General features: G+C 43.2%; 1 protein-coding gene across 1 annotated transcript in view; it reads left to right on the plus strand.

Moving 5' to 3' along the window:
- Window positions 1-26,752, plus strand: part of myo1d (myosin 1D) — a 155,232-nt gene that overhangs the window by 71,708 nt on the left and 56,772 nt on the right. Inside the window, exons 12-16 of the mRNA XM_080748114.1 lie at window positions 4,030-4,100; window positions 6,052-6,126; window positions 6,716-6,848; window positions 9,098-9,264; window positions 15,982-16,189. Of these exons, the coding sequence (XP_080604240.1) occupies window positions 4,030-4,100; window positions 6,052-6,126; window positions 6,716-6,848; window positions 9,098-9,264; window positions 15,982-16,189 (654 nt within the window). The remainder of the gene's footprint in view (window positions 1-4,029; window positions 4,101-6,051; window positions 6,127-6,715; window positions 6,849-9,097; window positions 9,265-15,981; window positions 16,190-26,752) is intronic.

The following is a 26,752-nucleotide window of genomic DNA, read 5'->3' on the forward strand; positions in this document are numbered from 1 at the left end:
TGTCTGTCTGTCTGTCTGTCTGTCTGTCTGTCTGTCTGTCTGTCTGTCTGTCTGTCTGTCTGTCTGACTGACTGACTGACTGACTGACTGACTGACTACTGTAGTTGTTAATAACCATCAAAATATAAATGGTGCATTCATATAGTGGACACTTCAACGCCAACTCTTCCGGTTCCCAAGTGGCCGCTCTACCTCCTGAGCCACTGCCACCCAAAGTCAATTGCAGAGCAAACTATACTATGTTAGAGAACGCACTTATTTTACAATCCATGGAACACTCATTTCTGGAACAAAGAATGTCACTACTTGTAATATTCCAGACACCCATATATTCAAATTGACCTTCAAAGGATGCTTTGTGGTTGAATTTGTCTGAGTTTAGCTCCTTACTGGCAGTGCTAAAAAGCAGAAGAAAGATTGGATTGAGCTCACTGTGAAAGTAGAATAGACCTAGCAGGAGAATTCAGAAGCTTAACTCTTATAGTGCCAATCGGGATAGTTTGGACCGTATTAACGTTTTTTTTTTTTTCAATTTTCGAGCCGGGCCACCGGCCGTCATCTGTTTACACGGCCCGCGAGAGCGTCGCGCCGCCGATATTTGCCATCCACTCCAATGCAATCCAGGATCTTTAGAGCTCATTTTCTCTGTTCCATGCATATCCATGAGGTGTGCAAGGTTTAATCACGGCTAAATCGCCGAAAATAGGGCTTCTAAAATGCTTGGTAGCCAATAGCTAACTTCAAGCTAACTTCATTCTGTTCCTGTTCATGTACAAAGGAAAGTGTTCAGGCGCATCATGGCTGCGCAGGGCTTGTGCATATACAGCATATGTCTATGGTGGATTCTATGGCCATTGGGCGCCCTCTAGTGGTGATTCTGGGCACTGAAAGGGTTAAAGAGGTGGTGCCATAGTTTTGTACTTTTTGTATTTCGGGGTGAATATCGGAGCGGATTTCAGAGCACATAAATTAAAAAAAACAACCTCACCTTACGTCAATCACGTTTGCACACTGCAGACCGTTTTATATTTATTTTCAGACCAGGGTTGATTTTTTTTCCCGATTTTCGCAACTGTTGCCAGTGCCACTGAGTCCCTTGCTTTCTCTTTCTTTCCTCTCTCTCCCTTCCAAAACGCAACGAAAAAATGCAGTGCAGTGTGCAACCAGCTTAAGTCTAACAGATTCTGTGAGTCCCATAAGACGTGTGCGTGTCTTAGGGATTGATGCCCTCATTTGGTATACATGCATGCATACAGTACATGCATACATGCATGCATGTGTGTGCGTCACGATCTTGAATGAGTCATGGTATGACTTCACAGTGAGAAGGCACACTGTATTGGCTCAGATGAGTGTGGCAGTATCAAGGTAATATAGAATGCAGCACCGTCAAGATAAAAGTGTACCCTTCTTTCAACCTTTTCCATCCTTCTCTTTCAGTTTTCTCCTTTTTTTTTCTTTCTGTGTCTTGGTTGAAAGTAGTTAAGCCTGTACTGTGTGTTTTTATAAATATTTAACCAGTGAAAAGAATTAAGAGCTAACTAAATAATAACTACACAGATCCATATACGGGATCGATTGAAACACAGGTTATCTTCCACACCATTTGTTAAGATGGTTTAAGACATAAAAGTTTTCCATCCAACAGCAACAATATGATAATCACTTCTCCCACCTTGGCATTGGGAGTGTAATAAGAGCTAGGATGCTTTTGCTTCAGCTTCTCTCTCTCTCTCTCTCTCTCTCTCTCTATGCCTCTTACTGTATCTCTCTCTGTTCCTCTCAATTTATCTCTCTGTCCCTCTCTCTCTTTTCTCTCTCCGTCCCTCTCTCTCTCTCTCTGTGCCTCTCTCACTACTGATACTTTTTTATGAATGACAGTAGTGAATCTCTTTCTCAGGCAGTAGCTTTTCATGCTCTGGTGCTTCTGTCACTGTGTGTTTTTCAGATGATGACACAATCCTTTCATATTTGAGCGCGTCACTTTGACACAGAGAACAGAGAACGGGCAGACAAAGTCACATGCACTCCACCATAATGGACAGAACCATAGAAGATGAATATGAAACTAGAAAAGAAAATTTCGAAGAAATTTTAAGTGTGCACACTTCTCCTCCCACAAGTTCCGCAAGGCGATTACGTTGTCCCGTCGCTCCCGAGATTGTTTGTGTTTCGTTTTGAGAGGGTCGTTCCCCCTGAAAAACACGTTTTGGCATGAAACCGTTACGTTTTGCGCGTTTGTGGTGCCCCCTATGGGTCAAAGTGGAAATGCTTTTGGGTATATGTTCAGTATAGCGCCCCCCACTTGTGGTTAAAATTTGGTGTTGACTGGATGTTTCGTTTGTGATTTATGGCTACTTCTTACAAAACGGGCTCCTCCCGCTAACTTTGGAACCCTGTTACGGAAGAACGGTATGGACTATCAAAATATCGTTTAAATATGTTTATCGCATGAGTCCATAGATCGTGTGTATCGATTTGTGTGACATTTGGAGAAAATATGTAGGAAAAGGAGCAAAAAGTGTGTTTTGAAGAAAATTCAAAATGGCGGAAAATCTATCCTGACGCAAATGGGCGTGGCCTATATGAGGAGATGCGTCATGACCCAAGGAATCCAGGGAAAAGGGAATTTTAATTTTCCGACCCACGGTTCAAGAGTTACAGGCCGAAAGGTAAAGTGGACTGTTATAGCGCCACCATGAGGCCAACTGACGAAATTATTTTTTATTTAATCCTTGATATCATTATAAATCTCCTCCAAGTTTTGAAACTGTAGCCCCTATGGTTTGCGAGAAAAAAAATATTGAATGTGAGTTTTTGCGATTCCCATTATAAGTCAATGGGTAAAATTAATTCACTAATAAATTAATATCAATTAAACGATACAACTTTTCTCTTAGAAAAGTAATAGCACACCATTCCCGGCCGAGCCGCACGTTTTGATGTATATATTGCGGCGGTGGCGTAAATTGTGCGGCAGTTATTAGCGCACCAAATTTGTGGGATCATCATTAATTAATTAAGTATGGCGGATTACAATAAGTGTTTTGCCATTGCATGGCAGGCACACACACACACACACACACACACACACACACACACACACACACACACACACACACACACACACACACACACACACACACACACAACATAATACAGTCATTAGCAGTTATCGGAGAGCTGCGTCAGATTGCATTTCCACCTGCTCCCCTCCCCGGCCTACATAGAGACGTCATCCCCTGGTACTGCGGCAGGCAGTCCTCTCGAACATGCATGAACACACACACACACACACACACACACACACACACACACACACACACACACACACACACACACACACACACAGGCACAGTCACACACATGCACACACGAACACATTCACATTCAACCTCAGTGTCTTCTCTCAGCTTTTATGCTACTTAACATTCTTTCTTTGCACAGCGGGTCCCCTGGTGGGGGAATAACCAGTAGACCTGGCTGAGCTGGTACTGTACCTGATGAAATCTTCAGTGTTCATTTAACTCTGAGAGGGTACAAATGCTCAATTCTTACTCTCTCTCGGAATGAAATTAACACTGAAGATTTTAGCTTCCTTTGGGGAGGATTTGCAAAGCCTTTCACAAATGTCTCTGCCTCCTTATGCAGGAGACACAACTAAGTACTTACACAGTACTTATACTCAAGTACAGTGCAACTGGTGGCAGAATGCTTTGTTGACTGTACAAATCAATGTGGTACACAACAGAATCTGGTCGAGGATGCTGTAATTCACCCGAGATAATGTGGCCTGAATAGTCCTAAGGTGGCAAACCTTTGCTGGACTCTGAAAACCAATGCTTATAATTATTGTGTGACCCAAATATGCTGGCAGGTCATGTGAGGAGATGGCTAATGGAATGGGTTCAATGTTCTTTACTGTGATCCCATCATCAGTAATAACAAATGTTACATGTTTGAAATGTGTATGTCTTTTTTTTGCCTTTGAAAAACTCATTGCTCTTTCTCCTCTCTCTCTCTCTCTAGCTCTCACCCACTGACAAGAGTTTGGAGTTTGACAGAGACTTCCGTATAAGGCATTATGCAGGAGATGTGGTGTAAGTATCCTACAAACTTTTATCTATCCATGAAGGCTGTTAACCAGGGCATCTGTTTCCTTGGCACCACCTTGGTTCACATTTGGACATTTACATGCATTCAAAGCATTTTATTGGTAAGTCTGATTCATACTTGGTTGCGTGCCAGTGTTGCTTGCCGAAAATTTGCGCTCACAGTGCTTGTACTGTAGATCCCACTGTGAGCAATGCAACGCGTAGTGAGCTTGTAGCATGGGCTAGTTTCATTGTGCGACTCCGGAGGCAGCTGTAGTGGCAGAGAGTGGTGTTGAGCACTTTGCTCAAGGCCAGGGTGCAGGGCAGAGCAGTACACTTGATCCAGATTTAACCTAATGTAGAGCATGAAAGTCTAGATTGTTGTATTACAGTGCATATAGAAGGTTTTCAGACCCTTTCAACTTAAAACTAAAATTAAAACTAGAAAGGTACAATTCTGGGAAATTGCAGGTGTGGTTGCACTGACGCGAGTTGGAGGAATCTGCTGAAAAAGTCAACTCAATGGACTTTTGGGATAACAGAAAAGTTAACTAATCCGCTGCATTTTAAAAATCTCTTTGAAGTTCCAGGATGCCACAAGTCTCCATAGATTTCCATGTATTCATAGTGCACGGATCATGCACACCCATGCCTAGATCATTCACCGCTTGGAAATCCGTTCAGGAGGTCCAACAATAATTTTGGATTTATTTTTTATTTTTTTACGTCCCAAAACTGGCCTGGACATATGGGATAACTCGGGAAACTCGTGGTAAAGCAGTCAAAGTTCTCAGAACTAGAACAATAGTCTGGTTGCCTATAGCAACCACACTAATAACTGGTCAGACTAATTCTAAAATTGATGAAATTAGTTGTATTTCAATCAATCAAATCAATCAATCAATCAATCAATCAATCAATTATTTCAGTCTACACACATTACTCTGAAATAACCATTTACATAAATATACACTTTGTTATTACACTTGCAATTGAGCTCTGGTGCATCCTACTTTTATCAATGGTCCTTGGGTTGCTTCTACAACCTAATAATAGTAAACCTTATTGTATTCATTTGACATAGTTACACTAGGAAAGGCTAGAGTGAAATGCAAGCCATGATGTTGTGAGAAATATACAACACAGTTACTAAATTACATTATATTTTCACCACATGATGGTGATAAAAATGGCATCTTAAATTCACAATCCTCGTAGCTCTTGGACATCATTCAAATTAATAAATCCTACATGCTACGTAACACGTTTCTGAGGGAAGCTACAGTTGCCCAGGGGAGAGGCCCTGACTCTCACAGCTTGATTGATCCCTGAGCCACTTAGCGCAGGCAGGAGCTTATAGCACCCTGCCTGGCTATTTATGGTACACTGATCACTAAGGCGAGTATGCATTAAACATAAGCATACATTAACTATGGCCCGATAAGACAGGACAGAGGGAATTACAGGCATAAGGCAGCTCTCAGGTTAAATGGATGAGCTGCTGAGCCCATCCCACTTATAGTTAGGAGGTTAGTCTTTGTGTTAGAACTGGGTTGATTTAGAGCAGTGTTTCTCAAACAGTTGTTTTTATGATTTGCAAGTATGGTTGACGCTACTGCTGAACATTTTCCAAAGCATATTGTGATTTGTTCGTGAAAACACGGAAATGTGTGTGGCGAGGAATTGATTGGCATAACGACTAAATTGGGGAGAAAAAGTTGTAAAAAGCACAAAAAGGTTACATTGTTATTTATTGCATTTTAAAGCACGGATTGAAGTATTTTAAATAGTCCATAAAAAATCTAAGAAATGTGAAACAACATTCAAATGTCCATGACGTTTAAGTGATGTTTAGCATACATTGACTGAATCAATTGTTCATGTAATTTTGGTAACATTTTAATGACTTGTTGACTGAGTGTGTTTGTGTGTCTGTGTGCACCTTTTGCTTCCACAGGTACTCCGTGTTGGGTTTTATTGATAAGAACAAAGACACACTCTTCCAGGATTTTAAGAGGCTGCTGTACAACAGGTAAAGTGTGTGTGCACGCACGCACGCACGCACGCACTCACGCGCGCACACACACACACACACACACACACACACACACACACACACACACACACACACACACACACACACACACACACACACACACACACACACACACACACTTTCCGGGCAGCTCTTTGATTGTACAACAGCCCCTGAAGCACTGAACAACTCGCGACAAGGCTTAAAAATATCAGTCTTATCTCCCACTTGCCTCGTCTCGTCTTGTCTGGGTTTTTGTTGTCAGTTTCTTCACTGTTGATGTGAGTGAGCGTTACATATTCTATTCTATGTTCTATGTTCCCTACTTACTTTAGGTTAGGCTTATTGAAAGCAGGGAACATAGAACCCGGGGATCATACATAAAGTGTTTGATTTCCGAAGGTTTCCAGGCCAAAAGTGCTTTTGCGATTATATCTAGTTTATGTAAGTAAACACAGTGACATTCTCCATTCTCTTCCTCAACTGAATGATATATTCTTCATGAGGTTTTATTTGATGGATGGATTTTTCCAACCACCATTGCTGCCCCAGCTGTAGTTTACATATTGGTTTTGCTCCTGTCCAGTTCCAACCCTGTGCTGAAGGCAATGTGGCCGGAAGGCAAGCTGAGCATCACTGAGGTCACCAAGCGACCCCTGACTGCCGGCACCCTCTTCAAGAACTCCATGATCTTGTTGGTGGAGAACCTGGCTTGCAAGGTGAGCGGAAGGAAGTTGACCGTTAATTGTCTCCACCAGCCGAAGGCAGGGGGAGAGTATGTTTTCGCCCCTGTCCGTCCGTGCGTCTGTCCGTCCGTCCGTCCGTCCGTGCGTCTGTCCGTCCTCCGAGTTTGTGTACAGCTAATCTCCGGCGCCATTGGCCCGGGCGCTGCCAAAATGAGCACACACACTCCCTGGATGCCAATTCAGAACCTCTGCCCCACATTTTTCAAATGGCCCTGTTCTAGCGCCACCATGAGGCCGTTGTTTGCAAAACACATTTCTGTACACTACTCCTACAGATTTTGTCCAAAAATCACGCAAATCGGTAGACAGTGTCTCTACAGTCATGGGATCGACCATGTCCATATTCCATCCTGATTGGCTGATATTGGCTTTCAAAGTTTGTAAGATTGGTCCATTTTGTACAAAATGCCTCAAATCACAAATGCAGAGTGCAATTATCATGAAATCGTGCACACACGTTCCCACTAGGCCGAGGAAGAAATGCCACTTCAAATTTTTGAAATCAGCCTCATGGTGGCGCTATAACAGGCCGATTTGTGGTTTTACCTTTAACTCCACCGATCAGTTTCAAACTTTGTAAGCGCACTCCCTGGATTCCAATTCAGAACCTATGCCCCACATTTTTCAAATGGCCCTGTTCTAGCGCCACCATGAGGCCGATGTTTGCCAAACACATTTCTGTACACTACTCCTACAGATTTTGTCCAAAAATCACGCAAATCGGTAGACAGTGTCTCTATACAGTCATGTGATCGACACAGATCTGTCTGATTGTCCATATTCCATCCTGATTGGATGATATTGGCTTTCAAAGTTTGTAAGATTGTTCCGTTTTGGACAAAATGCCTCAAATTACAAATGCAGAGTGCAATTAACATGAAATCGCGCACACACGTTCCCACTAGGCCGAGGAAGAAATGCCACTAAGACTTACATTTTTTGAAAACAGCCTCATGGTGGCACTATAACTATTCGTGGTTTTACCTATAACTCCACCGATCAGTTTCAAACTTTGTAAGCGCACTCCCTATATAGTCCATGGGCCATACAAGTTGTCGGTATCAAAAAGGTGGCAAAGGTTACCATGCATTTTATAAAAGCTCTATATCTGTAGATTATATTTTGGTATGATAACCCTTTCTTAGACACAGCTAAATTGGTGTTATCAGCCGCTAGAGTTGGTGTCCCATTAACTTTACATTACAGGGAAAAAAAAAGCTACAAATTAATCTGCTTTAAGTAGCATATGAGGGGTCAAACTAGGGGGTTTTCATGATGCTGAATCCATTGCAAGCATCTGTTTTGCACAAAAAACATCCCTTGGGCTAAAAACTGTCCCACAAGACTATGGTTTAGTGATGAAACACACTTATGTGGGGGGCGTTTTAGCCCCACGGATGTTTTTCGTGCAAAACAGATGCTTGCAATGGATTCAGCATCATGAAAACCCCCTAGTTGGACCCCTCTTATGCTACTTAAAGCAGATTAATTTTTAGCTTTTTTTCCCTGTAATGTAAAGTTAATGGGACACCAACTCTAGCGGCTGATAACACCAATTTAGCTGTGTCTAAGAAAGGGTTATCATACCAAAATATAATCTACAGATATAGAGCTTTTCAAAAATGCGTGGTAACCTTTGCCACCTTTTTGATACCGACAACTTGTATGGCCCATGGACTAATATGCCAAGGAAAACCCCTTTCCTTGTATTTTTCACATCAGCCTATTATAGCGCCACCAGGAGGCCGACTTATGTAAGACACATTTTTGGATATTACTCCAGATTTTACCCAAAATTAACACAAATCAGTACACAGTATCTCTACAGTCATATGATCAAGACGGATCTGTCCTGTATTAAATATTCAATCCTGATTGGCTAAGATTGGCCTCCAAACTTTGCAGGATTGATCCGTTTCGAACAAAATGCCTCAAATCAAACACAGCGTGCAATTGTAATGAAATTGTGCACGCACATTCGCAAAAGGCCAAGGAAGAAATTACACTACAAAATGTTCAAATCAGCCTCATGGTGGCGCCATGAAAGGTCTAAGATTAGTGAAGAACACATGCCACCCTTTTTACATTGGCCTATTATAGCACCACCAGGAAGCGTGGCTGGTGGAGACCTGTGCTCGGAAGAGCACTTCTTCTAGTTCATTTGTGAGGTATTTTTGTCAGGTTTTCATACGCTCCAACTGGCCATGTGTTGTCTTGTGTAGGAACCCTACTACGTGCGCTGCATCAAACCCAATGATGTCAAGTCCCCTCTGCTGTTTGAGCATGAGCGCTGCCGACACCAGGTGGAGTACCTGGGCCTGCTGGAGAATGTCAGGGTCCGTCGTGCTGGCTTTGCTTACCGACAGACGTATCCCCGCTTCCTACAGAGGTACAGTAGCCCAGTGGTTCTCAAACCTTTTCATGTCAAGGACCCTAAACATGTCCACTTATTAGCCCACGGACCAGCGGACCCCCATTTGAAAATATACCAGGGACCCCCATAAGAGAAGATTGTTATGGCTCTAGCGGTAATTCCCAGCCGTTTTAATTTCAAGGACGCCCAGTTCGTGGTATTTCTGTCTCTGAGACCCCAATTTATATTGTAAAATCAGTGTTAATTTAACTCTGAGAGTGTACAAATGGAATCCAAATGGCCCGTTAGTAGATTACTTTTACTTTTAACAGACTACGGAGGAAAAAACCCTGCTGCTCTGTGTGCCACGCAGGGGAGAGGGGGTGGAGTTAGCTGGTTTGGTTGACAGTTTGAGGATCCAATGGAGTTAGGAGGTTTTGTCAGAAGTGCTTTTTAATACTTTTCATTGGTTCAATATATTTTTAACCAACACACAGAGGTAAAGGGTGTTCAATAGCGAAAAAGAAAATAGCTGAATTAGCTGGTTTCTGCCCGACAGCGATGAATTATGCTGATATTATCTCTAATGTCATTCTGATCCCAGTCTGCATATGTAGATTCTTACCCTGGTTTCTGTTGGACTTATCGATGCTGAACGTGCACTGCATTCCCCGAGTGGTGTCGTTATTAGCAGCATCACGCCCATCTGTTCAGAGCTAACGATGTTATGTTTATTCAACCCCTTTCAAAAGCAGCAGCATCACACTTCACATGCAAACATAAATAAACCAATTCCAGTCAAGCTGTTAAAACCAAGCTGAAGTGTTCATGGTTAAAACATATCATTTATGTAGCCTATTAGAGACTCAAAGATGAATAAATAACTGGGGTCTTTGTGCTTATTGTCTCAGATGGTGTAAATGTACAGTATTGACACTTGTTTCTATTTATTATGTTTCAGCACACGCCAGCTTTAGACTGGATATTTATTTCCCCAGTCGATGGAATGACATTTGTGGACATTATGGAAATATAGTTTTCTCCTGCATACTGTAGATCAGCCAATGTAGATAGCATACATACAGTATCAGGATTATTAAACTGCTCTGCACAATAGAGGGATACTGGAGGTGAGAGAATCAGCCGTGTGATGGAAAGACAACCAGTTTGATTCTCCCGTTTGGCTGGGGGGTTCTGTGGGAGCGAGCTGCACCTTCCCCTCCGTTCACATATATTATACCGCTGAAGCACTGTATACTTTGTTGTACTGCGAATAGCAAAAAACTAAACAAAAAAAAGATTAAGACGCTCACAATGTGTGTTTTTTACTTGATCTGCTGTTTTCGCTAGAAGTGTTTTTCGAAAAATGTTTATAAAGAAAGACCCTGAACTCCCACCAGTTTGAGCAGAGGTTTTTTTCAGTGGCCAGTAATATCATGGTGGAGCCTTCAGGTGTGAGTGTGGAAAATGTATGGACCCTTCATCCAAATGCAGGTACTGCCTTCAAGCTGAGGCCATGGATATGCTCTGTGTCAATATACCTGGTTAAATAGTGGTTAGAGAATATACGCAACACAGTGACTTGGTGGCCTAACCTGTTTTTACAGTTGGCTTTGCGTGTTTTTTGTTTTTTTGTTTTTTCTGTACAGTAAGCACGTAAAACCCCTCTTCCTCTGTGTTCGGTCAGAGATGTCATTGAACATTTCACTTCACAAATGATTGGTTTTCTCATGAGGATTGTTGTCCTCTGCCCTTGGCCAGTAGCAGCCATGCAACACTCTGTCTGAGTTGTAATGAATTGGGGGCTGGGTGTCTGTGCACTGTGTGCAGCATATTTTAATGTGGAGATGAGAATACAAATAAGAGTTATTTAGACTTATGGCGATAGTGTATGCCCCCTCTCAGTGACACATGGTACATGCATGGTATCGCCGAACAGCTTATTAAAGGTGATACACCATGCATTTAAAAGGTATTTATGTCATATTGTTTATGTCCCAAAAACGTTTTTCAAAAGGTTTGAGGCTAAATTACCACTCCTGAATAGAGAGCCTCTCTCATTTTTGAATGGCTCTCAGAGCATTTCAGCTGCAGTACCACCTTTGGCCTGAACTGCGCCACCCCCCCCCCCCCCCCCCCAAAATCCTTTTGAAAAAAAAATGTTTTTTTTATTTTGTTTTTGAAAAAATGATTTTTTTTTATGATGACGTCACAATCGGCAGCAAATCTGGATAGCCTGTTTTGAGAACCCGTGGGATACTTTTAACCTTCGCCTTCTCAAAACCAGAGAAAGACACAACGGTCAGAAATGGGACTTTGTGAGGATAGAAGGTGATAGTGGGACTCCAAAAAAAGGTTTTAAAATAGGAAAAGTGAAATTTCATGGTGTATCACCTTTAACATCACAAATGTCTACCTGTCCCAATCCGTTTGAACCGGTCTTATTCCTTTAAAGTCACTCTCTGAATATGTTCAAAACGCAGATCACGTGAGAGTTTCATGTACAGTAGGAGGGGAGCCGTGGTGAGCAAGAGCTCCATGGAGACACATATACACACACACACACACACACACACACACACACACACACACACTCGCACGTCACCTCGTGTTTCCTTGCAGAGGACGAGAGAGAGCGATGCGACAGTGCTGATGTCACTGCACCAAGTCACTCACATCGGAAAAGATCCGGCACAGTCCTCTCGCGCACGCTACCACAAAGGCATAAAAGCATGAGCTCTTGTTATCATAAGCCTATTTGTCGTCTAGGATGGAAGCATGTTTTTATATTTAAGTACAACAGGATCATATTTAGTATTTTGATGTTTACATCGAACATTTGGCACAGCCAGAGCTCTCAGACCTAATGGCCCATAAGGATTTGACATAAATAACGGAATCGTAAGGTCTGTCTGGCTAAGCTGTCCCTCATGTAATTAGGCAAATGTGCAAACAAATGTGTGGACACGCACACGCACACACACACACACACACACACACACACACACACACACACACACACACACACACACACACACACACACACACATGCACACATGCACAACTCGTCTCCATCTTGGCATTGCTTGTATTTCCCATCTGTCTCATTCTGTTGGAGTCCATTATCGGGTGGCATAGTTGATTAGGTAATGAATGTTTTGTTGTTTGTTTGTTTGTTTTAATACGCTAACAACTGATCTGAGACAGTCCATGTGATACCCACACTGATTTTGTATCTGAACTTAGTTTGACATCAGTCCCCGGCAGTTGGATGACAGTGAAATGACAAGCATTGGATCCCGTTGAAAGGCTTGATTGGAGATGACACTCTGTCTTTGCCTGGCAGGAGGACTGCATCACAGCTGTCCTGGAATAACTTATGTTTTGTTATTTTTTACGTTTTTACTTTACCAGACATTTTTTTCTGTGGCTTGTAGTTCTCGAGATATCTTGTAGTGTTTGGTAGAGACGTACAGATGGATAGAGCGACAGTGATTTCCATCTGTACTGGTGGTGCTAGTGGGGCTGAAAATGCCCCAGTCAAAATGTCTCATGATGACATGCTGTTTTTACAAAACATAAAAGTCTTTATCATGGTCCTTCAAAGTGTATTAAAACACGCTTGGTGCCAGGATTAAAATCGACATGTCTTCAATTGCCACCATTTTCTTACCTTTAAATGTGCACTGGTCATGCATGGATAATGCACAGATCATGCACCACACGTGTGCAAAAGATCCGCTTGGAAATCCGTTCAGGCATTCATGAGATAGAGTTATAGTGTTAGCACTAAGCACTATAAGCAGTAACGCCTTGTGATATCTTGAATTATGGTCTCTCTTTCTCTTACACCTAGTCACTGAGGCCAACAGCTCTAATAAATATTGACAAGCACTTATAGCAGCAAATAACCTGACCTGTGCCAATGCAAATGCTGCTATTATAAAAATTAAAAAGATCTTATACCGACAAATTACATGACTGCTGCTCTATGCTAACAAGATTTTAAAAGCTCTTGGTGACAGATAATATGACATGCACTACCAAGAACCTTTACTGTATGTATAAAAAAAAGCACTTTCAAAGAAAGGTCAAAGTAGCGCAGCACTGTACCGTCAAATAAATTAGAGTTCAGTTTAGTCTGTAAAAGGCTGTATTATACAGTACTTCAGTACTCCTTAAATGGTGTGAAATGGAACAGAACATACTAACTTCCATAGAGAAACTACGTTTTAAATAAATTATGTGTCTTTACTCAACCATGTAAAAGGTTTTCAGCCCCCTAGGGTATATAGTTGGAATATGATTCAGGTTTAATCTTTTCTACGTCCTTCTGTCACCAAGTACTGCTCCTATGAGAGTATCTCAATTAAATTGTCACTTTAGAAATGTGAAGATACCCTCTATATACTTAAACTTTATGTTGGTTTGTTCACTGTCGAGTGAGAAAACAATGTTGCACATTAAGTTAATCATCCGGACCCCCCCAAAATAATTGGGGGGGTTCGTGTGTGATGACGTCATCAAACGATGCGACTTCAACTCAACTTTTCCCTGAGTCGAGTCGACTTGCAAAAATCACAAGTCGTTAATGCCCTGATCTCAATAGCATTAAACAGTAATTAGTGTCCTTATTCTTTAGTCATATAGCCCATTCCCCCCATACAGTATGTATAGTCCATTGGTCTTGTGTAGTCATTGATGTGTCTCCTCTGATACACATGGAGTCACCAACCGTTTGTTTTCACCTGACTGAGAAGTTGCACAGAGAGGGCATGATGACCTGTGCGGAGGAACACGCTATACTTCCAGTTACGTTCTCCACTGACCAAGTGCCCCGAACAACCTGTAGAAGTCACTGTTTCAGCTTCAGAGACCGCATTCCCCTGCCGGCTTCTCACCCGCGAAAGGGGAGATCTGCTATATACAGTATATATTGCAGATCTACGTGCTCATAGAAGTGACGCTCTATGAGCTTGTATCTCTGCTATTTTTGAATAGTCAGAGTATAAAATACTAGTTAAAGTGGTTGAAATCTAAAATAACATGCTAATGACACAATAGGCAGTTTGGGCGAGTTTACGAGGAGGGACCTCTTTCACTTCTCACATCACAAAACTGCTCAACTGCATTATTATTAAATATTGGGGTGGGGCAGTTTTAGCTGTTCAAACACCCCTTTCCTACATTTGTAAAACATATTTATTGTTTATGAGAATGCCAATTTATAATACTAGAAGCTGGGCCGCCCTTCGGCGTCTAGTCGGCGACCTGGCCAACTCGGGAACGATGTAAATAGGGAATGAATGCCCCGACCTTTAATGCAAACCCCATTATACCTGTTGTCATAGGACCCGTTTTGACCATCTGTTTGCCTGTGTCCATTTATGCCCATATATGGAGATATCTGTTATCTGTCTGTCTGTCTGTCTGTCTGTCTGTCTGTCAGTGTCCATTTTATGTCCATATATGGAGATCACTGCAGATATAGTTTTGGGTCCATTTTATGCCCATATATGCCCATATATGGAGATATCTGTCTATTTGCGTCCATTTCATGCCCATATATGGAGATCTCTGTATCTGTCTGTCTGTGTCCCTTTATGCCCGTATATGGAGATCTTTGTGATTCTGCGTAAATTTTATGCCCATATATGCCATTTGCGTCCATTTTATGCCCATTTATGGAGATCTCTGTATCCGTCTGTCTGTGTCCCTTTATGCCCGTATATGGAGATCTTTGTGATTCTGCGTCCATTTTATGCCCATATATGCTATATATGGAGATATTCAGAGATTTTTTGTTGACTCATGTGGCGTACGTGATGTCAGAGCCTTTTATGAAGTGATGTCACAATGAGTCAGAGCTTTCGCCGATTTCCTCCGGAACAGCCTGATGTCAACAATCAACCCCGCATAAGGAGATTCCGAACGTTTACCTGTTGTCATAGGACCCGTTTTGACCATCTGTTTGCCTGTGTCCATTTATGCCCATATATGGAGATATCTGTTATCTGTCTGTCTGTCTGTCAGTGTCCATTTTATGTCCATATATGGAGATCACTGCAGATATAGTTCTGGGTCCATTTTATGCCCATATATGCCCATATATGGAGATATCTGTCTATTTGCGTCCATTTCATGCCCATATATGGAGATCTCTGTATATGTCTGTCTGTGTCCCTTTATGCCCGTATATGGAGATCTTTGTGATTCTGCGTAAATTTTATGCCCATATATGCCATTTGCGTCCATTTTATGCCCATTTATGGAGATCTCTGTATCCGTCTGTCTGTGTCCCTTTATGCCCGTATATGGAGATCTATGTGATTCTGCGTCCATTTTATGCCCATATATGCTATATATGGAGATATTCAGAGATTTTTTGTTGACTCATGTGGCGTACGTGATGTCAGAGCCTTTTATGAAGTGATGTCACAATGAGTCAGAGCTTTCGCCGATTTCCTCCGGAACAGCCTGATGTCAACAATCAACCCCGCATAAGGAGATTCCGAACGTTTCGCGCCGGTTCGGGAAAACCGCGCGTCGGGTCGGGTCGAGACCCGGCACTGCACTCCGTGCCGCGGCGGGGAACGCGCGTGCCGAATCTGAAGCCGGTGGGACGAACGGTTCTCGAGATACGCGGATTACAGACACACAGACAGACAGACAGACAGACAGACAGACAGACACACACGCAGAGACTTCTCGCATTTATAGATAGATAAGTACTGTTTCTTCCCCCCCCCTCAGGTATAAGATGATCTCGGAGTTCACATGGCCAAATCACGACCTACCGACGGACAAGGACGCAGTGAAGAGGCTCATGCAGGGCTGCAGCTTCGACCACGATGTGGCCTATGGAAAGACAAAGGTCTTCATCCGCACACCACGCACACTCTTCAGCCTCGAGGAGCAGCGCGCTGACATGGTCCAAAGAATAGTCCTCTTCCTTCAGAAGGTGAGCCCCCGCATTCCCTTTACAGATACATTTGCTATACAGATGAGATGAGATGTAAACTCACATCTCACAAAAACCCTTCTTAATGAGACTGTGCTGTCACAATTAGATCCACTCTGGCCTTTGCACCAGATGACCGAATGTAATTTTGATGGTGATAATGAAAAACATCACTCAGTCCCAAATATTTTGTTAGTCACAGTTAGAGAATTATTTGGTGACCTCATTATTATAGTTGCAAAGCCCTAACCACATTCTCATTATAATTAACCAGCTCTTCTGAATATAAATTGTTCTGAAGAAATGAACAAGTCAGCAAAATACATGGGAAAAGTCTTTGTGTTATTCAGCACAATCATTTAAACATGAGGGTTGCGGTCTTTTTGGAGTTGAATGTGTGTGTGTGTGTGTGTGTGCGTGTGTGTGCGTGTGTGTGTGTGTGTGTGGGTGTGGGTGTGGGTGTGTGCGTGCATGCCTGCGTGCCTGCGTGCGTCCTTGCTCGCGCGTTTCTGCTGTATCACTTCTTGAGTGTTTCCACCATAGGGTCTCCACCCCTCACAGCCCCTGTTATTTATGAGCTTCTAGTGAGCTGAGTGGTCCTCAAGACAGATGCTGGTACCCTAGTTTTGGCAGTGGCAAGGGCACTTACATCGACGACAGATATGGTAGCTTAAGGTTTGAAAGATACAATATATTTAAAGAAATCTCCAAAGTAGTAGATAAACAAGCCCATGGCGTGTCTCACTCTCATCGGTACAAGCAACCCTGGTACAAATCTTTCGCCTATAATGACATGTCCAAAATAGGGACGGCGGTGGTTAAGAATTGAAGTTTTCCTCCAGGCTCCAGCACAGAGACACACAGCATGAATTTTGTGCACAGAACAAGCAAGAAGCAGCAAGTGTCAAAATCATGCTAGCAGGGAACATATTTATTGCTATACAGTACAGTACTGTACTGTATATCCCCTCTTGGCAACAACACTATGTAAAGGAGAGACTGGTAGCATCACTTGAATCAGATTTACCCTATACATACCCAGACAGTGTGCATACTGTATATCTATGACTTGATTTGTTAGTGACTGAAAACACTACACCCACTGTACTGCATGTTGTAGAAAGACAGAATACATTAGATAGTGTCTTCTCTCTTAGGTCTAGGCACTGAATGAGTCATACTGTATGCATCTTGAAAAATATAACGATATAAATACAACATGTTAATTATTTTTGATAAATACCAACTTTGGCCTTTATTTGATCACAAATATAAAATGTATTCATAGTATACACACATTTGCAAAATTAGGTTCTGTATCTACTATCTACCATTAGCCATGGGTTATATTGTATACTGTAGCTATACTATGGTCCCCCATATAAGCTCCTCGATCATTTTGACAGTTTGATGATATTGAAGCAGAGAACACAATGTACTCATGCATCATTGCCACATGACTGATATTTTATTGATGTTGTCCTTTCATTGGTGTGAATATTGAACTCTCTCTCTGCATAGTTAGCTAGTAAACTCATCACACCTTTGATCTGTGATTGCGCAGCCTGGCGTTTTGCGCTGTGACACATGTCTGATAAGCCTGCAGCGCTAAACCTGATCTAGCTGCTTGATGGATGGGAGGATGGGTGTGTGTAACAATGGAACACTGCTCCCTGTGCAAACCTGTAGGATGCTGCCAGCTGTCTCTCCACTGACTCACTGGTAATAGGATCAAATATGAAAAACGCCAATCTGTCAACAGCATGAATGTGTTTTTGTGCACGTCCCTGTGTTTCCTATGAATGCATATGAGCATATTTCCTCAAGCTGCCTTGCATTCAGCCATCTCTCTCCCCTGAGGAATAGCCGCAGTCTGCAGCTCCCAGACATGAGATGCTACGCTGCCTGAATTAACTTCTACTGGGGATTGATTAGCTGACCTCCATATTGATCAACATGGCCTTGTGTGGGCCGTCACAGCAGACATGGCCGACTCGTGTTCTCTCCAGTTCTCCCTTAGGGAAATCCTATCTAACTCTTAGCATCTCTGAGCATGGCCTGTCTTTGAAAACCATGAGAAAGCCCAGAGGGAATCACAGCTCTCCCCACTTAAGCAAACATCACAGGCCACCAGAACGTTTGGAAGTGGGGGAGTTCTGGAAGGCTTATTTAATCTTGACCTCTGTCAATGTCAATGCTGTGAACAGGCACACATACTGTAGGTAGTAGGGCATAGTATATGAGAAAGTGCAGGAGAGCGGTCCCTCACACACAGACACGTGCACGACCACATGCACATGCATACAAATGCACACAATCAAACAGAGTCAGGCGGCACTGACTCCATATTTGTCTCCCTGTCCCTCAGACACACACATCCCAGTCAGTGTTGGATCTCTGGTGCCAAACAATCCCCTTATCAGCAGCTGGCACAACACCCTGCCTTATGCCAGCCATGGCAACAGGGGCCCCTGTTGCCAGGGGTGTCAGTGCTTCTGCCAGGGGGCCCAGGCACACTTTGCCATCCTACTTTTTCCCCCGCGGATTCATAATAATATCGCTGTGTCTCATCAAACAAGTAGAAGGCACATTCAGTGACTTTCTGCACTTGCTTCACTACAGGGATAAGTGGCCCCTCATAGCGCTACTGGTGAATAAAAAAAAACTCCCCCTCTTCCCATGGCTGCAAGAAGGGAACGCTGTGTACTTTTATGTCTGCACCCCCCAACTCCTACCCAGCCCCCCTTTATTACCCCGTTAAATGAGTGTAATGTCTGCTTCTTTTGAGGCGGCGCGGGAAGGGGCTGATAAGAAGATGTGGGGGGGTGTGGGTAATGATGGGGGGAGAGACGCGAAGAAGTTCTCGTTTGGCGGTTCCATTTCATGCCGCCTCTCTCTCCATCCTTCCTTTGCTTTCTCCTCGTTCATCACCGCTCATCTGTCTCGTCCGGAGGCGTTCTGCTCTAGGTTCTGCTCCGTTTCCCCGTGGCAGCCCTCCAGCTCCGTCAACCTTCACGTTTGCCTCATATACGGCATGTCTCATTCCCATACCGACATTGTAACGGGGACAGACTCCCGCGTGTTACCGGCTGATACATGTTATACACTGAACTCAGCCTATAGCTGCTCTAGGAATACAATAGCCTGGCATTAGCCAGACTGAATGTGGATTCACTCACATGTTCCCAGGGGAACGTGTGAGTGATTATACATTATCAGTCTGGCTATGCCAGGCTAGCAATACATTCGCATCGACAACAGCATGCATATAGGTGCTCTAGAAATACAACAGCATCAACATAACATCATGCATATACAATAGCTGCTCTAGAAATACAACAGCATCAACATAACCACAGGCATATAGCAGCTCTACACAGCCGTAACAACCTGTCAATTGGTATACAGCAGCAGCAATAGCAATTCCCTCCAATCATCATAACCTGGGGAAGAGTTGAAAGACACAAATGCAGATGCCATAAATTATACATCACCCCTCCCCCAACTACCTCTCAATGTCTTAAATGAATATTTCATAAATTGAAGCCACAGAGTCTGTCCTCATTGCCAGGCAAAGCTGAGACAGTGACGGGGACAGAAAATGTCCCCTGTGTATTATGGGCCTCCGCTTTAATCGCTTCTCAACCCATTTAATGGTCTCCATGCGTCCCTGTCTAGCTTTTATCAAGCATAGAGAACACTATGCTTGCCCATCCAAGACTAGGTATTTTCACACTGCATGACCAAGGAACGGTTACGAGGGCCTGAGCTAACTGCCAAGGGTAGAAGACAAGTAAAGAGCTGTTTGATCATCTGACAATCTGCTGGATAAATAATCTTTGTTTGGGAAGTGGTATTAATAATGAATAGTCCCCTATTTGGCCCCCTGTCATTTCTTGCAGACTGTTTAGTGCCGGGCTAGAACTGGCTGGCCTCCTGTCTGTCTGCCTACCCATCCAGAAGTGATCTGTCCCCTGCCAGAACTCAGCTGAAGCAGGAGCCCTAAGCCTCTGATCTCTGCTGAACCTGTCAAAATGTGTTAGTTACCGTTCAACTCCCCGACTGCCAGGAAACACCTCAGTTGTGTCACCTGTGCCACATTGAATCTACAGAGAGAAGTTTATTTGATTTTGACATCACGGCTGGTTTTAAAAACTAAGAAAGTCTGTGTCCTCTGTGCGCATGGACAGTTTTTATTATGAAAAATGCATTACGGTAGTCAACTTTGATCGTGCACTGCCCTTTGTGTTCATGCTTTACCTTTGAGGATCTGAACTCAAGCAATTTGAATTGCTTGAGTTGAGAATTTCACCTTCACCTTGTGTTGTGTAACAATTACCCACTCCTGAAACACAACACGTCCCTGCTTACAAGGGTATTGGTAGGTGTAATGCGTGTTTTCTGGTCCTCATAAGTCTAGTTATCCATGTCCAACATCACATTCTTTCAAGGTGAATAAAAAACTCAAAGCATTTAGTCTTCTGAAAAAGAATTTGTGTTCCTTATAGAACTGCAGCCTCTGTTTTCCCTTTGATCTCAATGTTGAAACAATGCCAGCCCATAGCCTAAGTATATCCCCCCTTGAGTCAACAGTTGTACCAAAGACTCAATCCACAGGGCTCTCTCCATGGCAACCGAGGTATGGCTTGGAGCCATGGTGCACCGCTTTCCTCCGATTTGACCTTCACTTGCAAAACTGCAACTCCTCACGGAACCAGCCTCTCTTTGATTGCTTGCTGTTACGGATGGATGTGGTACGATGTGGATGGATAGTGATCCCATTGGCTTTTATTATTAATCCGGAAATCAAGATTTTATTCATTGATACACTGTCAAATCCTCAGTGTTACACTGTCTAAGTTAAATTAAGGATTTTGTTCGTCCTATGACCATGTTTAAATTGATTGTGTCTTTGAATTATCTCTGATTCGATGTAGTTATGGGAGTCTCTGCTCTGTCCATTTTAACCTTCATTGCTGACCAGCTACGATAAGCCAGATTTTTTCTTTGTGTGCCAAAAATAGTCGACTTACAAGCTCACAACATGTCACGAAGCAATGCGCTGTGAGCCGACACATATAAATTAAGCAATACTCTCCGTCTCCCAATCTATTATCCCTATCCCATCTAATTGATGGATGGGCCATCTAGTGCATTTCAATTGCATATTCAACACCCGCCTTTTAATTAGACTAGCCCTTACCCGTTCAAAGATATGAGCTCCGAAATGATGTGCAGTGTGTGGGTTATGGGATGTGCACTGTGCACACAGTATATGAGGGATGGAAAGTAACTTTAACTGGTGCTTGCATGCTAATATGTAGGAGCATCAATGTAAGAAATACCCGTTCCATTTAACGGCTACAGAGATACTGTGTACCGATCTGCATGATTTTTGGACAACATCTGTAACAGGGCCAGAACCCCCCTCCCCCCCCCCCCCCCCCCCCGCCCGCCCGCCTGCCTGCACACACACACACCCCCCCCGTGTGTGTGTGTGTGTGTGTGTGTGTGTGTGTGTGTGTGGGTTTGTGTGATTGTGCATGGCCTGAACAACAGCGCCCCTCCCTTAACATGTGTGGTCACAAAAGGTACTGTAGGCTAAATAGATATAGATACACCATAAAAATGCTAATATACAGCATACGATTTGTGAAAGTGACAAACGGGCTTCACAGTTATGTCAGGTGTGTTCATATGCTGATGGTGATGCGATTTCAGATCAATTGCTCCAGCCACTGAGGAGAAACGCTGTGACAGACAGACAGACAGACAGACACTCACTCACTCACTCAGACATTCGCAAAATTATAGTATAGATTGTATCATTTTCATGCATACACTTCACATCATTCCAGCACAGTACTCCTGAGACACGATTTTGAAATGAGTCAAAGATAACGTGCTGGAATCATGGGTGGAGGAAGTGTCAGGGTGTCATCGTCAGCAGTTACAGCCCTTAAGCGTAGTAATGTCAGTGACGTTGTGCTGCACACCCCAGCACTACAGTATATTGATTTATGCTAATAACCGCTGGCCCGTGCCTCGACCCACTGTCCCCTGCGAGAGCCTGCGGTCACAGCACGCAGCGGCCTTACAAAATTGTGTCACACAGTCGGCTTGATTACTGCCTCCCTCCACCCACCCTGTGTATCAGGCATGTCACCGGCAACCGCCCCGGCATCCCCGGAGGATGTGGAAATTCAGCCGCTCAGCACTGGATTGCAGTGAAGTGTGTCAAGCCCTCAGACCAGCCTGTCTGTCTTCTCCTGTTGGAATGTTAACTGATGCACAGTTGGACGTTTTGTTTGTGGGCTTGTTGGAGCCCACAAACAAAAGAGCTAAGCAAAAAATTCTCCTTGATGAAGATATTCAGTAGCCAGTAATGGCCCCTGTCCGGGACTCCGGGTGTGTTCTGCTTTGTTGCTCAGCATCTCGACTGAAACCCTGTATAGCTGTCCCAACACACACATACACCAACCCTTCCTCCCTTTGTCCTGGCATGTGTGATTTGTGGAGGCTTTTACCCAGCATGCATTTCAAAACCAGCCAGCCCCCCGAATAAAGCCACGGCAATCTGTCCCACTTTGTCGAGGCGAGAGATCCCCAATCTGGCTTTGATGAGCTCGTAAATCCTGGAGCCCTGGAGCGCGGTGAGCGGAGGCTCCGTGATGCCACAGTCTCTAAAAGGATCATCAGATGGCTTTATTGGCCAGGAGAGTGCGGCTGACCGACAGGGGCCTTGTTATTGGCCTGATTTATCCAACATCCCCTGAGTGTAGTACCACTCCGCTTAACCACCACCACCACCTTATCAGCCGGTCTGCGTCCCTGTTTAACCATTGGAACGTAGTTAGGTTGTGTTTATGTATGAGCGTGGGCCGTGGGCGTGTGCATGTGGGAAAACGTGCATGTGTGTGTGTATGTGTGTGTGTAGGTGTGCGCACACACACGCCTGCAGCTTCCCATAAAATTCCACACTCTTCCCCAGATTCAACCTGTCACACATCCTAATGAGGCTCCTAAGCCAATGGAGCCAGATGATGTCTGAGCTTATATCAGATTCATTGTTGCTTTCTGCGCTTTACGTTCAACCTTTGGTCCCCTTCCATCATTTACATGCTAATTGATGATTTGTGCCGTAGATAAACAAAGCTCTAGATGCGACGGTGGCTCGTGTCATGCATGGATATCAGGCATGTGGCAGTGTGTGTGTGCGAAGTGCGAACGTTCGTGTGTACGTGCATGTTGAGATTCTTCTCTTCTTCTCTTATCTCATCTCCTTTCCTTCACCCGGCAGTAATGTTTATTTCATAATATGAGGTCTTAGATATGCAGTTCAACTTCCAGGCACAACTGGATCAAATATTATTTGCTTTGGAAGATTATAAGGGAATGGGTTTAAATCTGTTTATTAATATCAGTTTATTAATATCAGTATTCTAAAATCTAGACAGTGTGAGGGAACACAATGATCACAGCAAAGTACACTGAGTTTTAATAACTGTATTAGTATATTTACTAGTAAGATGCCTCAGGGTGACAAGCGGACCTCGCCCTGTCACGCCATGTCTTGGCCATCTGGCCAGTGATGTATATCGGACCAGTTAGCCATATAGACCTCTGGTACCCATATATGGAGATCCATGTTCTGTATATGGAGATATGCTGTGAGAGCCCAAACATGTTTACTCAGTTATTCGTTATGTGAAAGTCCTATGATGTTTATGACATATGACATCATAACCTGTTATGCCCATACGTGGAGATTCCTGTCTGTAGAACCAGCCACACAGATATGGGCTGTCTTGGCCATCTGTCTTGGCCATTCTCATGGATTCTGTTAGTGTGGTACAGTATGTGGCCGATGTGGCCTCCATATATGGGCATTCCCATATGACATCACAGTTAGTGTGGTATGTGGCCGATGTGGCCTCCATATATGGGCATTCCCCTATGACATCACAGTTCCCCTGACATCACAGTGACATCAGAGCATGATGTCACCCATAGAACCACAAGTGTCAGGCTTGACAGATACATACGGACAAGCTGTGACCGTTCATATACTAATCTGCGACCTACGGTCACAATTAAGTAACCCAGTTGCCAAAGTGATTAGCTAATACTTTATGATGTATTTCTGATTCAAAGTCAAATTATCTTTCCAACCCATCTCTCTAAGTTGCCTGCTTATTTTAGTAAATTAGTCGATTCCGTTATTTAGCCTTTTATTTTATTTTATTGCAATTTTGAGACAGACTGATCTATCGGTCTGGCCTTCCACAGATGCATCTATAACCAGATGTGTTCTGCTATGCTTCAATTTGACGATTATTATTATTTTGTATGGAACATAGTCATGTAGAAATATATATTTTTTTTTCTTCTATTAGTTATACTCTTTCTGTGCACTGGTCATTTTGTGCGATATATTTTATTGTACATATCTCTGTCACAAAAGTGCTTTTATAGCGGTCAGAATTTGTTATTCCCTAATATCAGTTCTGGCATTGTACCCAAAAATCCAGTATCAGTCAGGCTCTGATGCAATCACTAATTACCTGCGAGCAGCAGGAATGAAGGTCATTTAGAAGACATTAATAATAAAGTCATGTTTGGCTGATGGACTGCATTGACTACAAGCCAAAAAGAGTTCAGCAATCCAACATTCACAAGCATGTTTATGACCCTTGACAAAAAAGGACTTATTTTCAGTAAATGGATGATTAATTGCAACAACAAAGCAATGAAAATGGAGAATCTAAAATAAAAGTAGAAATTATGGAAATCCTTCTATATGCACAACATACTAAAATGTTCACTCAAATGATGAACACTTGTTTGAGGAGAACAGAATAGTCAGTCACATTATCATTAAAATGTCTGTGTACCGGTATATGTACTTAATTCAAGCCCTTGCATTCATGTAATCTCCCTGACTCCATCTTAATACTTCAACATATATTAACACCTCATCTGAACGCCTGCTTCTAAAACCTCCTTGAATGTGAGGTTAACGCTCTGGATGATTCAAAATGAATTTGAATATCTGACTCCAATCCAGGTCTTCCATTCACCTCCTCCTCCATCATCACTACACAGCAAAATCCTCACTGTTAATTTAATCAAAATATATCCTTTTGTAACTCCTTTTGTACTCCTTCGGACTGGCAGTCTGTGTCATTTAGTTAGCACAGACTAAGCACAACCTGTAGTCGGCCAAAAGAACAATGTTTTTGCGCAGATTTGTGTGTTGCCAGGTCTGCTTATTATAAGCGACTTTGGGCCCGTTTTCCTGTAAGTCGCTTATAAATATTCATAGTTGTGGGTTGCTTTTGCTTTTTTTTAAGCTGATGTAATAGGGCTCAAGTAGTGAAAATGGTGGCTTCTTTTGGGCTTGTTTTCATAGACCTGTTCACTTGTTTCTGTCAAATGTGCCAACATTCTCTCAGCCCTCTAGAAAACAAAGAAAAGCATTTTAGCGCTATAGCTTTGCTTTGGAGTTGAGCGATTGGTACTGTATATAGGAATTGAGAGTTGAGATTGAGAATATTGTATTTAATTGCAAATGTGCAACGGGAAAATGTCTCTGGCTTTTTTAGGCTTGGGTCTGCAGCAGTAGCAGACTAGAAGTCCACTCTACAGGAGTATTTACCCCCCCTCAATTCTACAGACTCTTAGCAAAGTCGGCAAACGACACGTCTTCATCAACGGGTTCTGACAGCGCTATCGACGGCAATCGTCTCTTGCCGACAAGGTGCCAACGGCATTAGACGCTTTCCGACTTCATCCGTCACAGAATCGCCGCCGAATCTGTGCGGTGAAGACACAGCTTTAAATTAAACACTCAGGATTTTACTGTGTGAACCTACCATAACCATGTGGGAGGGTTATCCTGGGGGTTGATTAGACCAATGAATATGTATTGGTCCCTCGCTTGTTCCATTTCATCCATTATGAATGAGGCACCTAGGGCAGCACGGAGGACATGCAGAGAGCCAGGTCATCAGTCACCACTTTAGCGGAAGCAGGGCCAATCTCTTGGAAGAGCAATCACACCGGATCGAAAGCGCTGTTTGCATCCCCCTGAGTAGCTAACAATAGCACTCGGGGGGGGCAACGAGATACAAAATAAATCACTTGGATTTGATTTGGAGGAGGCTGCATGAAAATAACAATGAGTCATCTTTGTCTGTCCTCTCCGTCTCCGTTGGCCATGGACCAAGCAGCAGGTGCCCCTTCTTTGACCAACAAAACTCAGTTTCAGTGTTATAGCAGGAATAGGATCTGTCAGTGGAATGCACTGTGTGTGTGGTGGACGCATGTTACACAGGCTGGAAGGCTCTGGTCACATCAAGTGATGTCATGCAACTTCACAACTTCTAAGAGGTAACATGGTCATACAACCACATGCCATGGCTCATGAAAAAGAACAGAATTTCAGCCATGATGCGTCATGTGTGATCAGTCATTTTCAGCAAGTGGCACGGTCATATAATAAGTATGAATTGGTTTTAAATAAGCATTCCTATTCTGTGATGACGCGTACCACTGGATATT

This window comes from Nannobrachium achirus (assembly GCF_963921795.1).
Source record: "Nannobrachium achirus genome assembly, chromosome: 18".
In the NCBI taxonomy this organism is placed as follows: Eukaryota; Metazoa; Chordata; class Actinopteri; order Myctophiformes; family Myctophidae; genus Nannobrachium; species Nannobrachium achirus.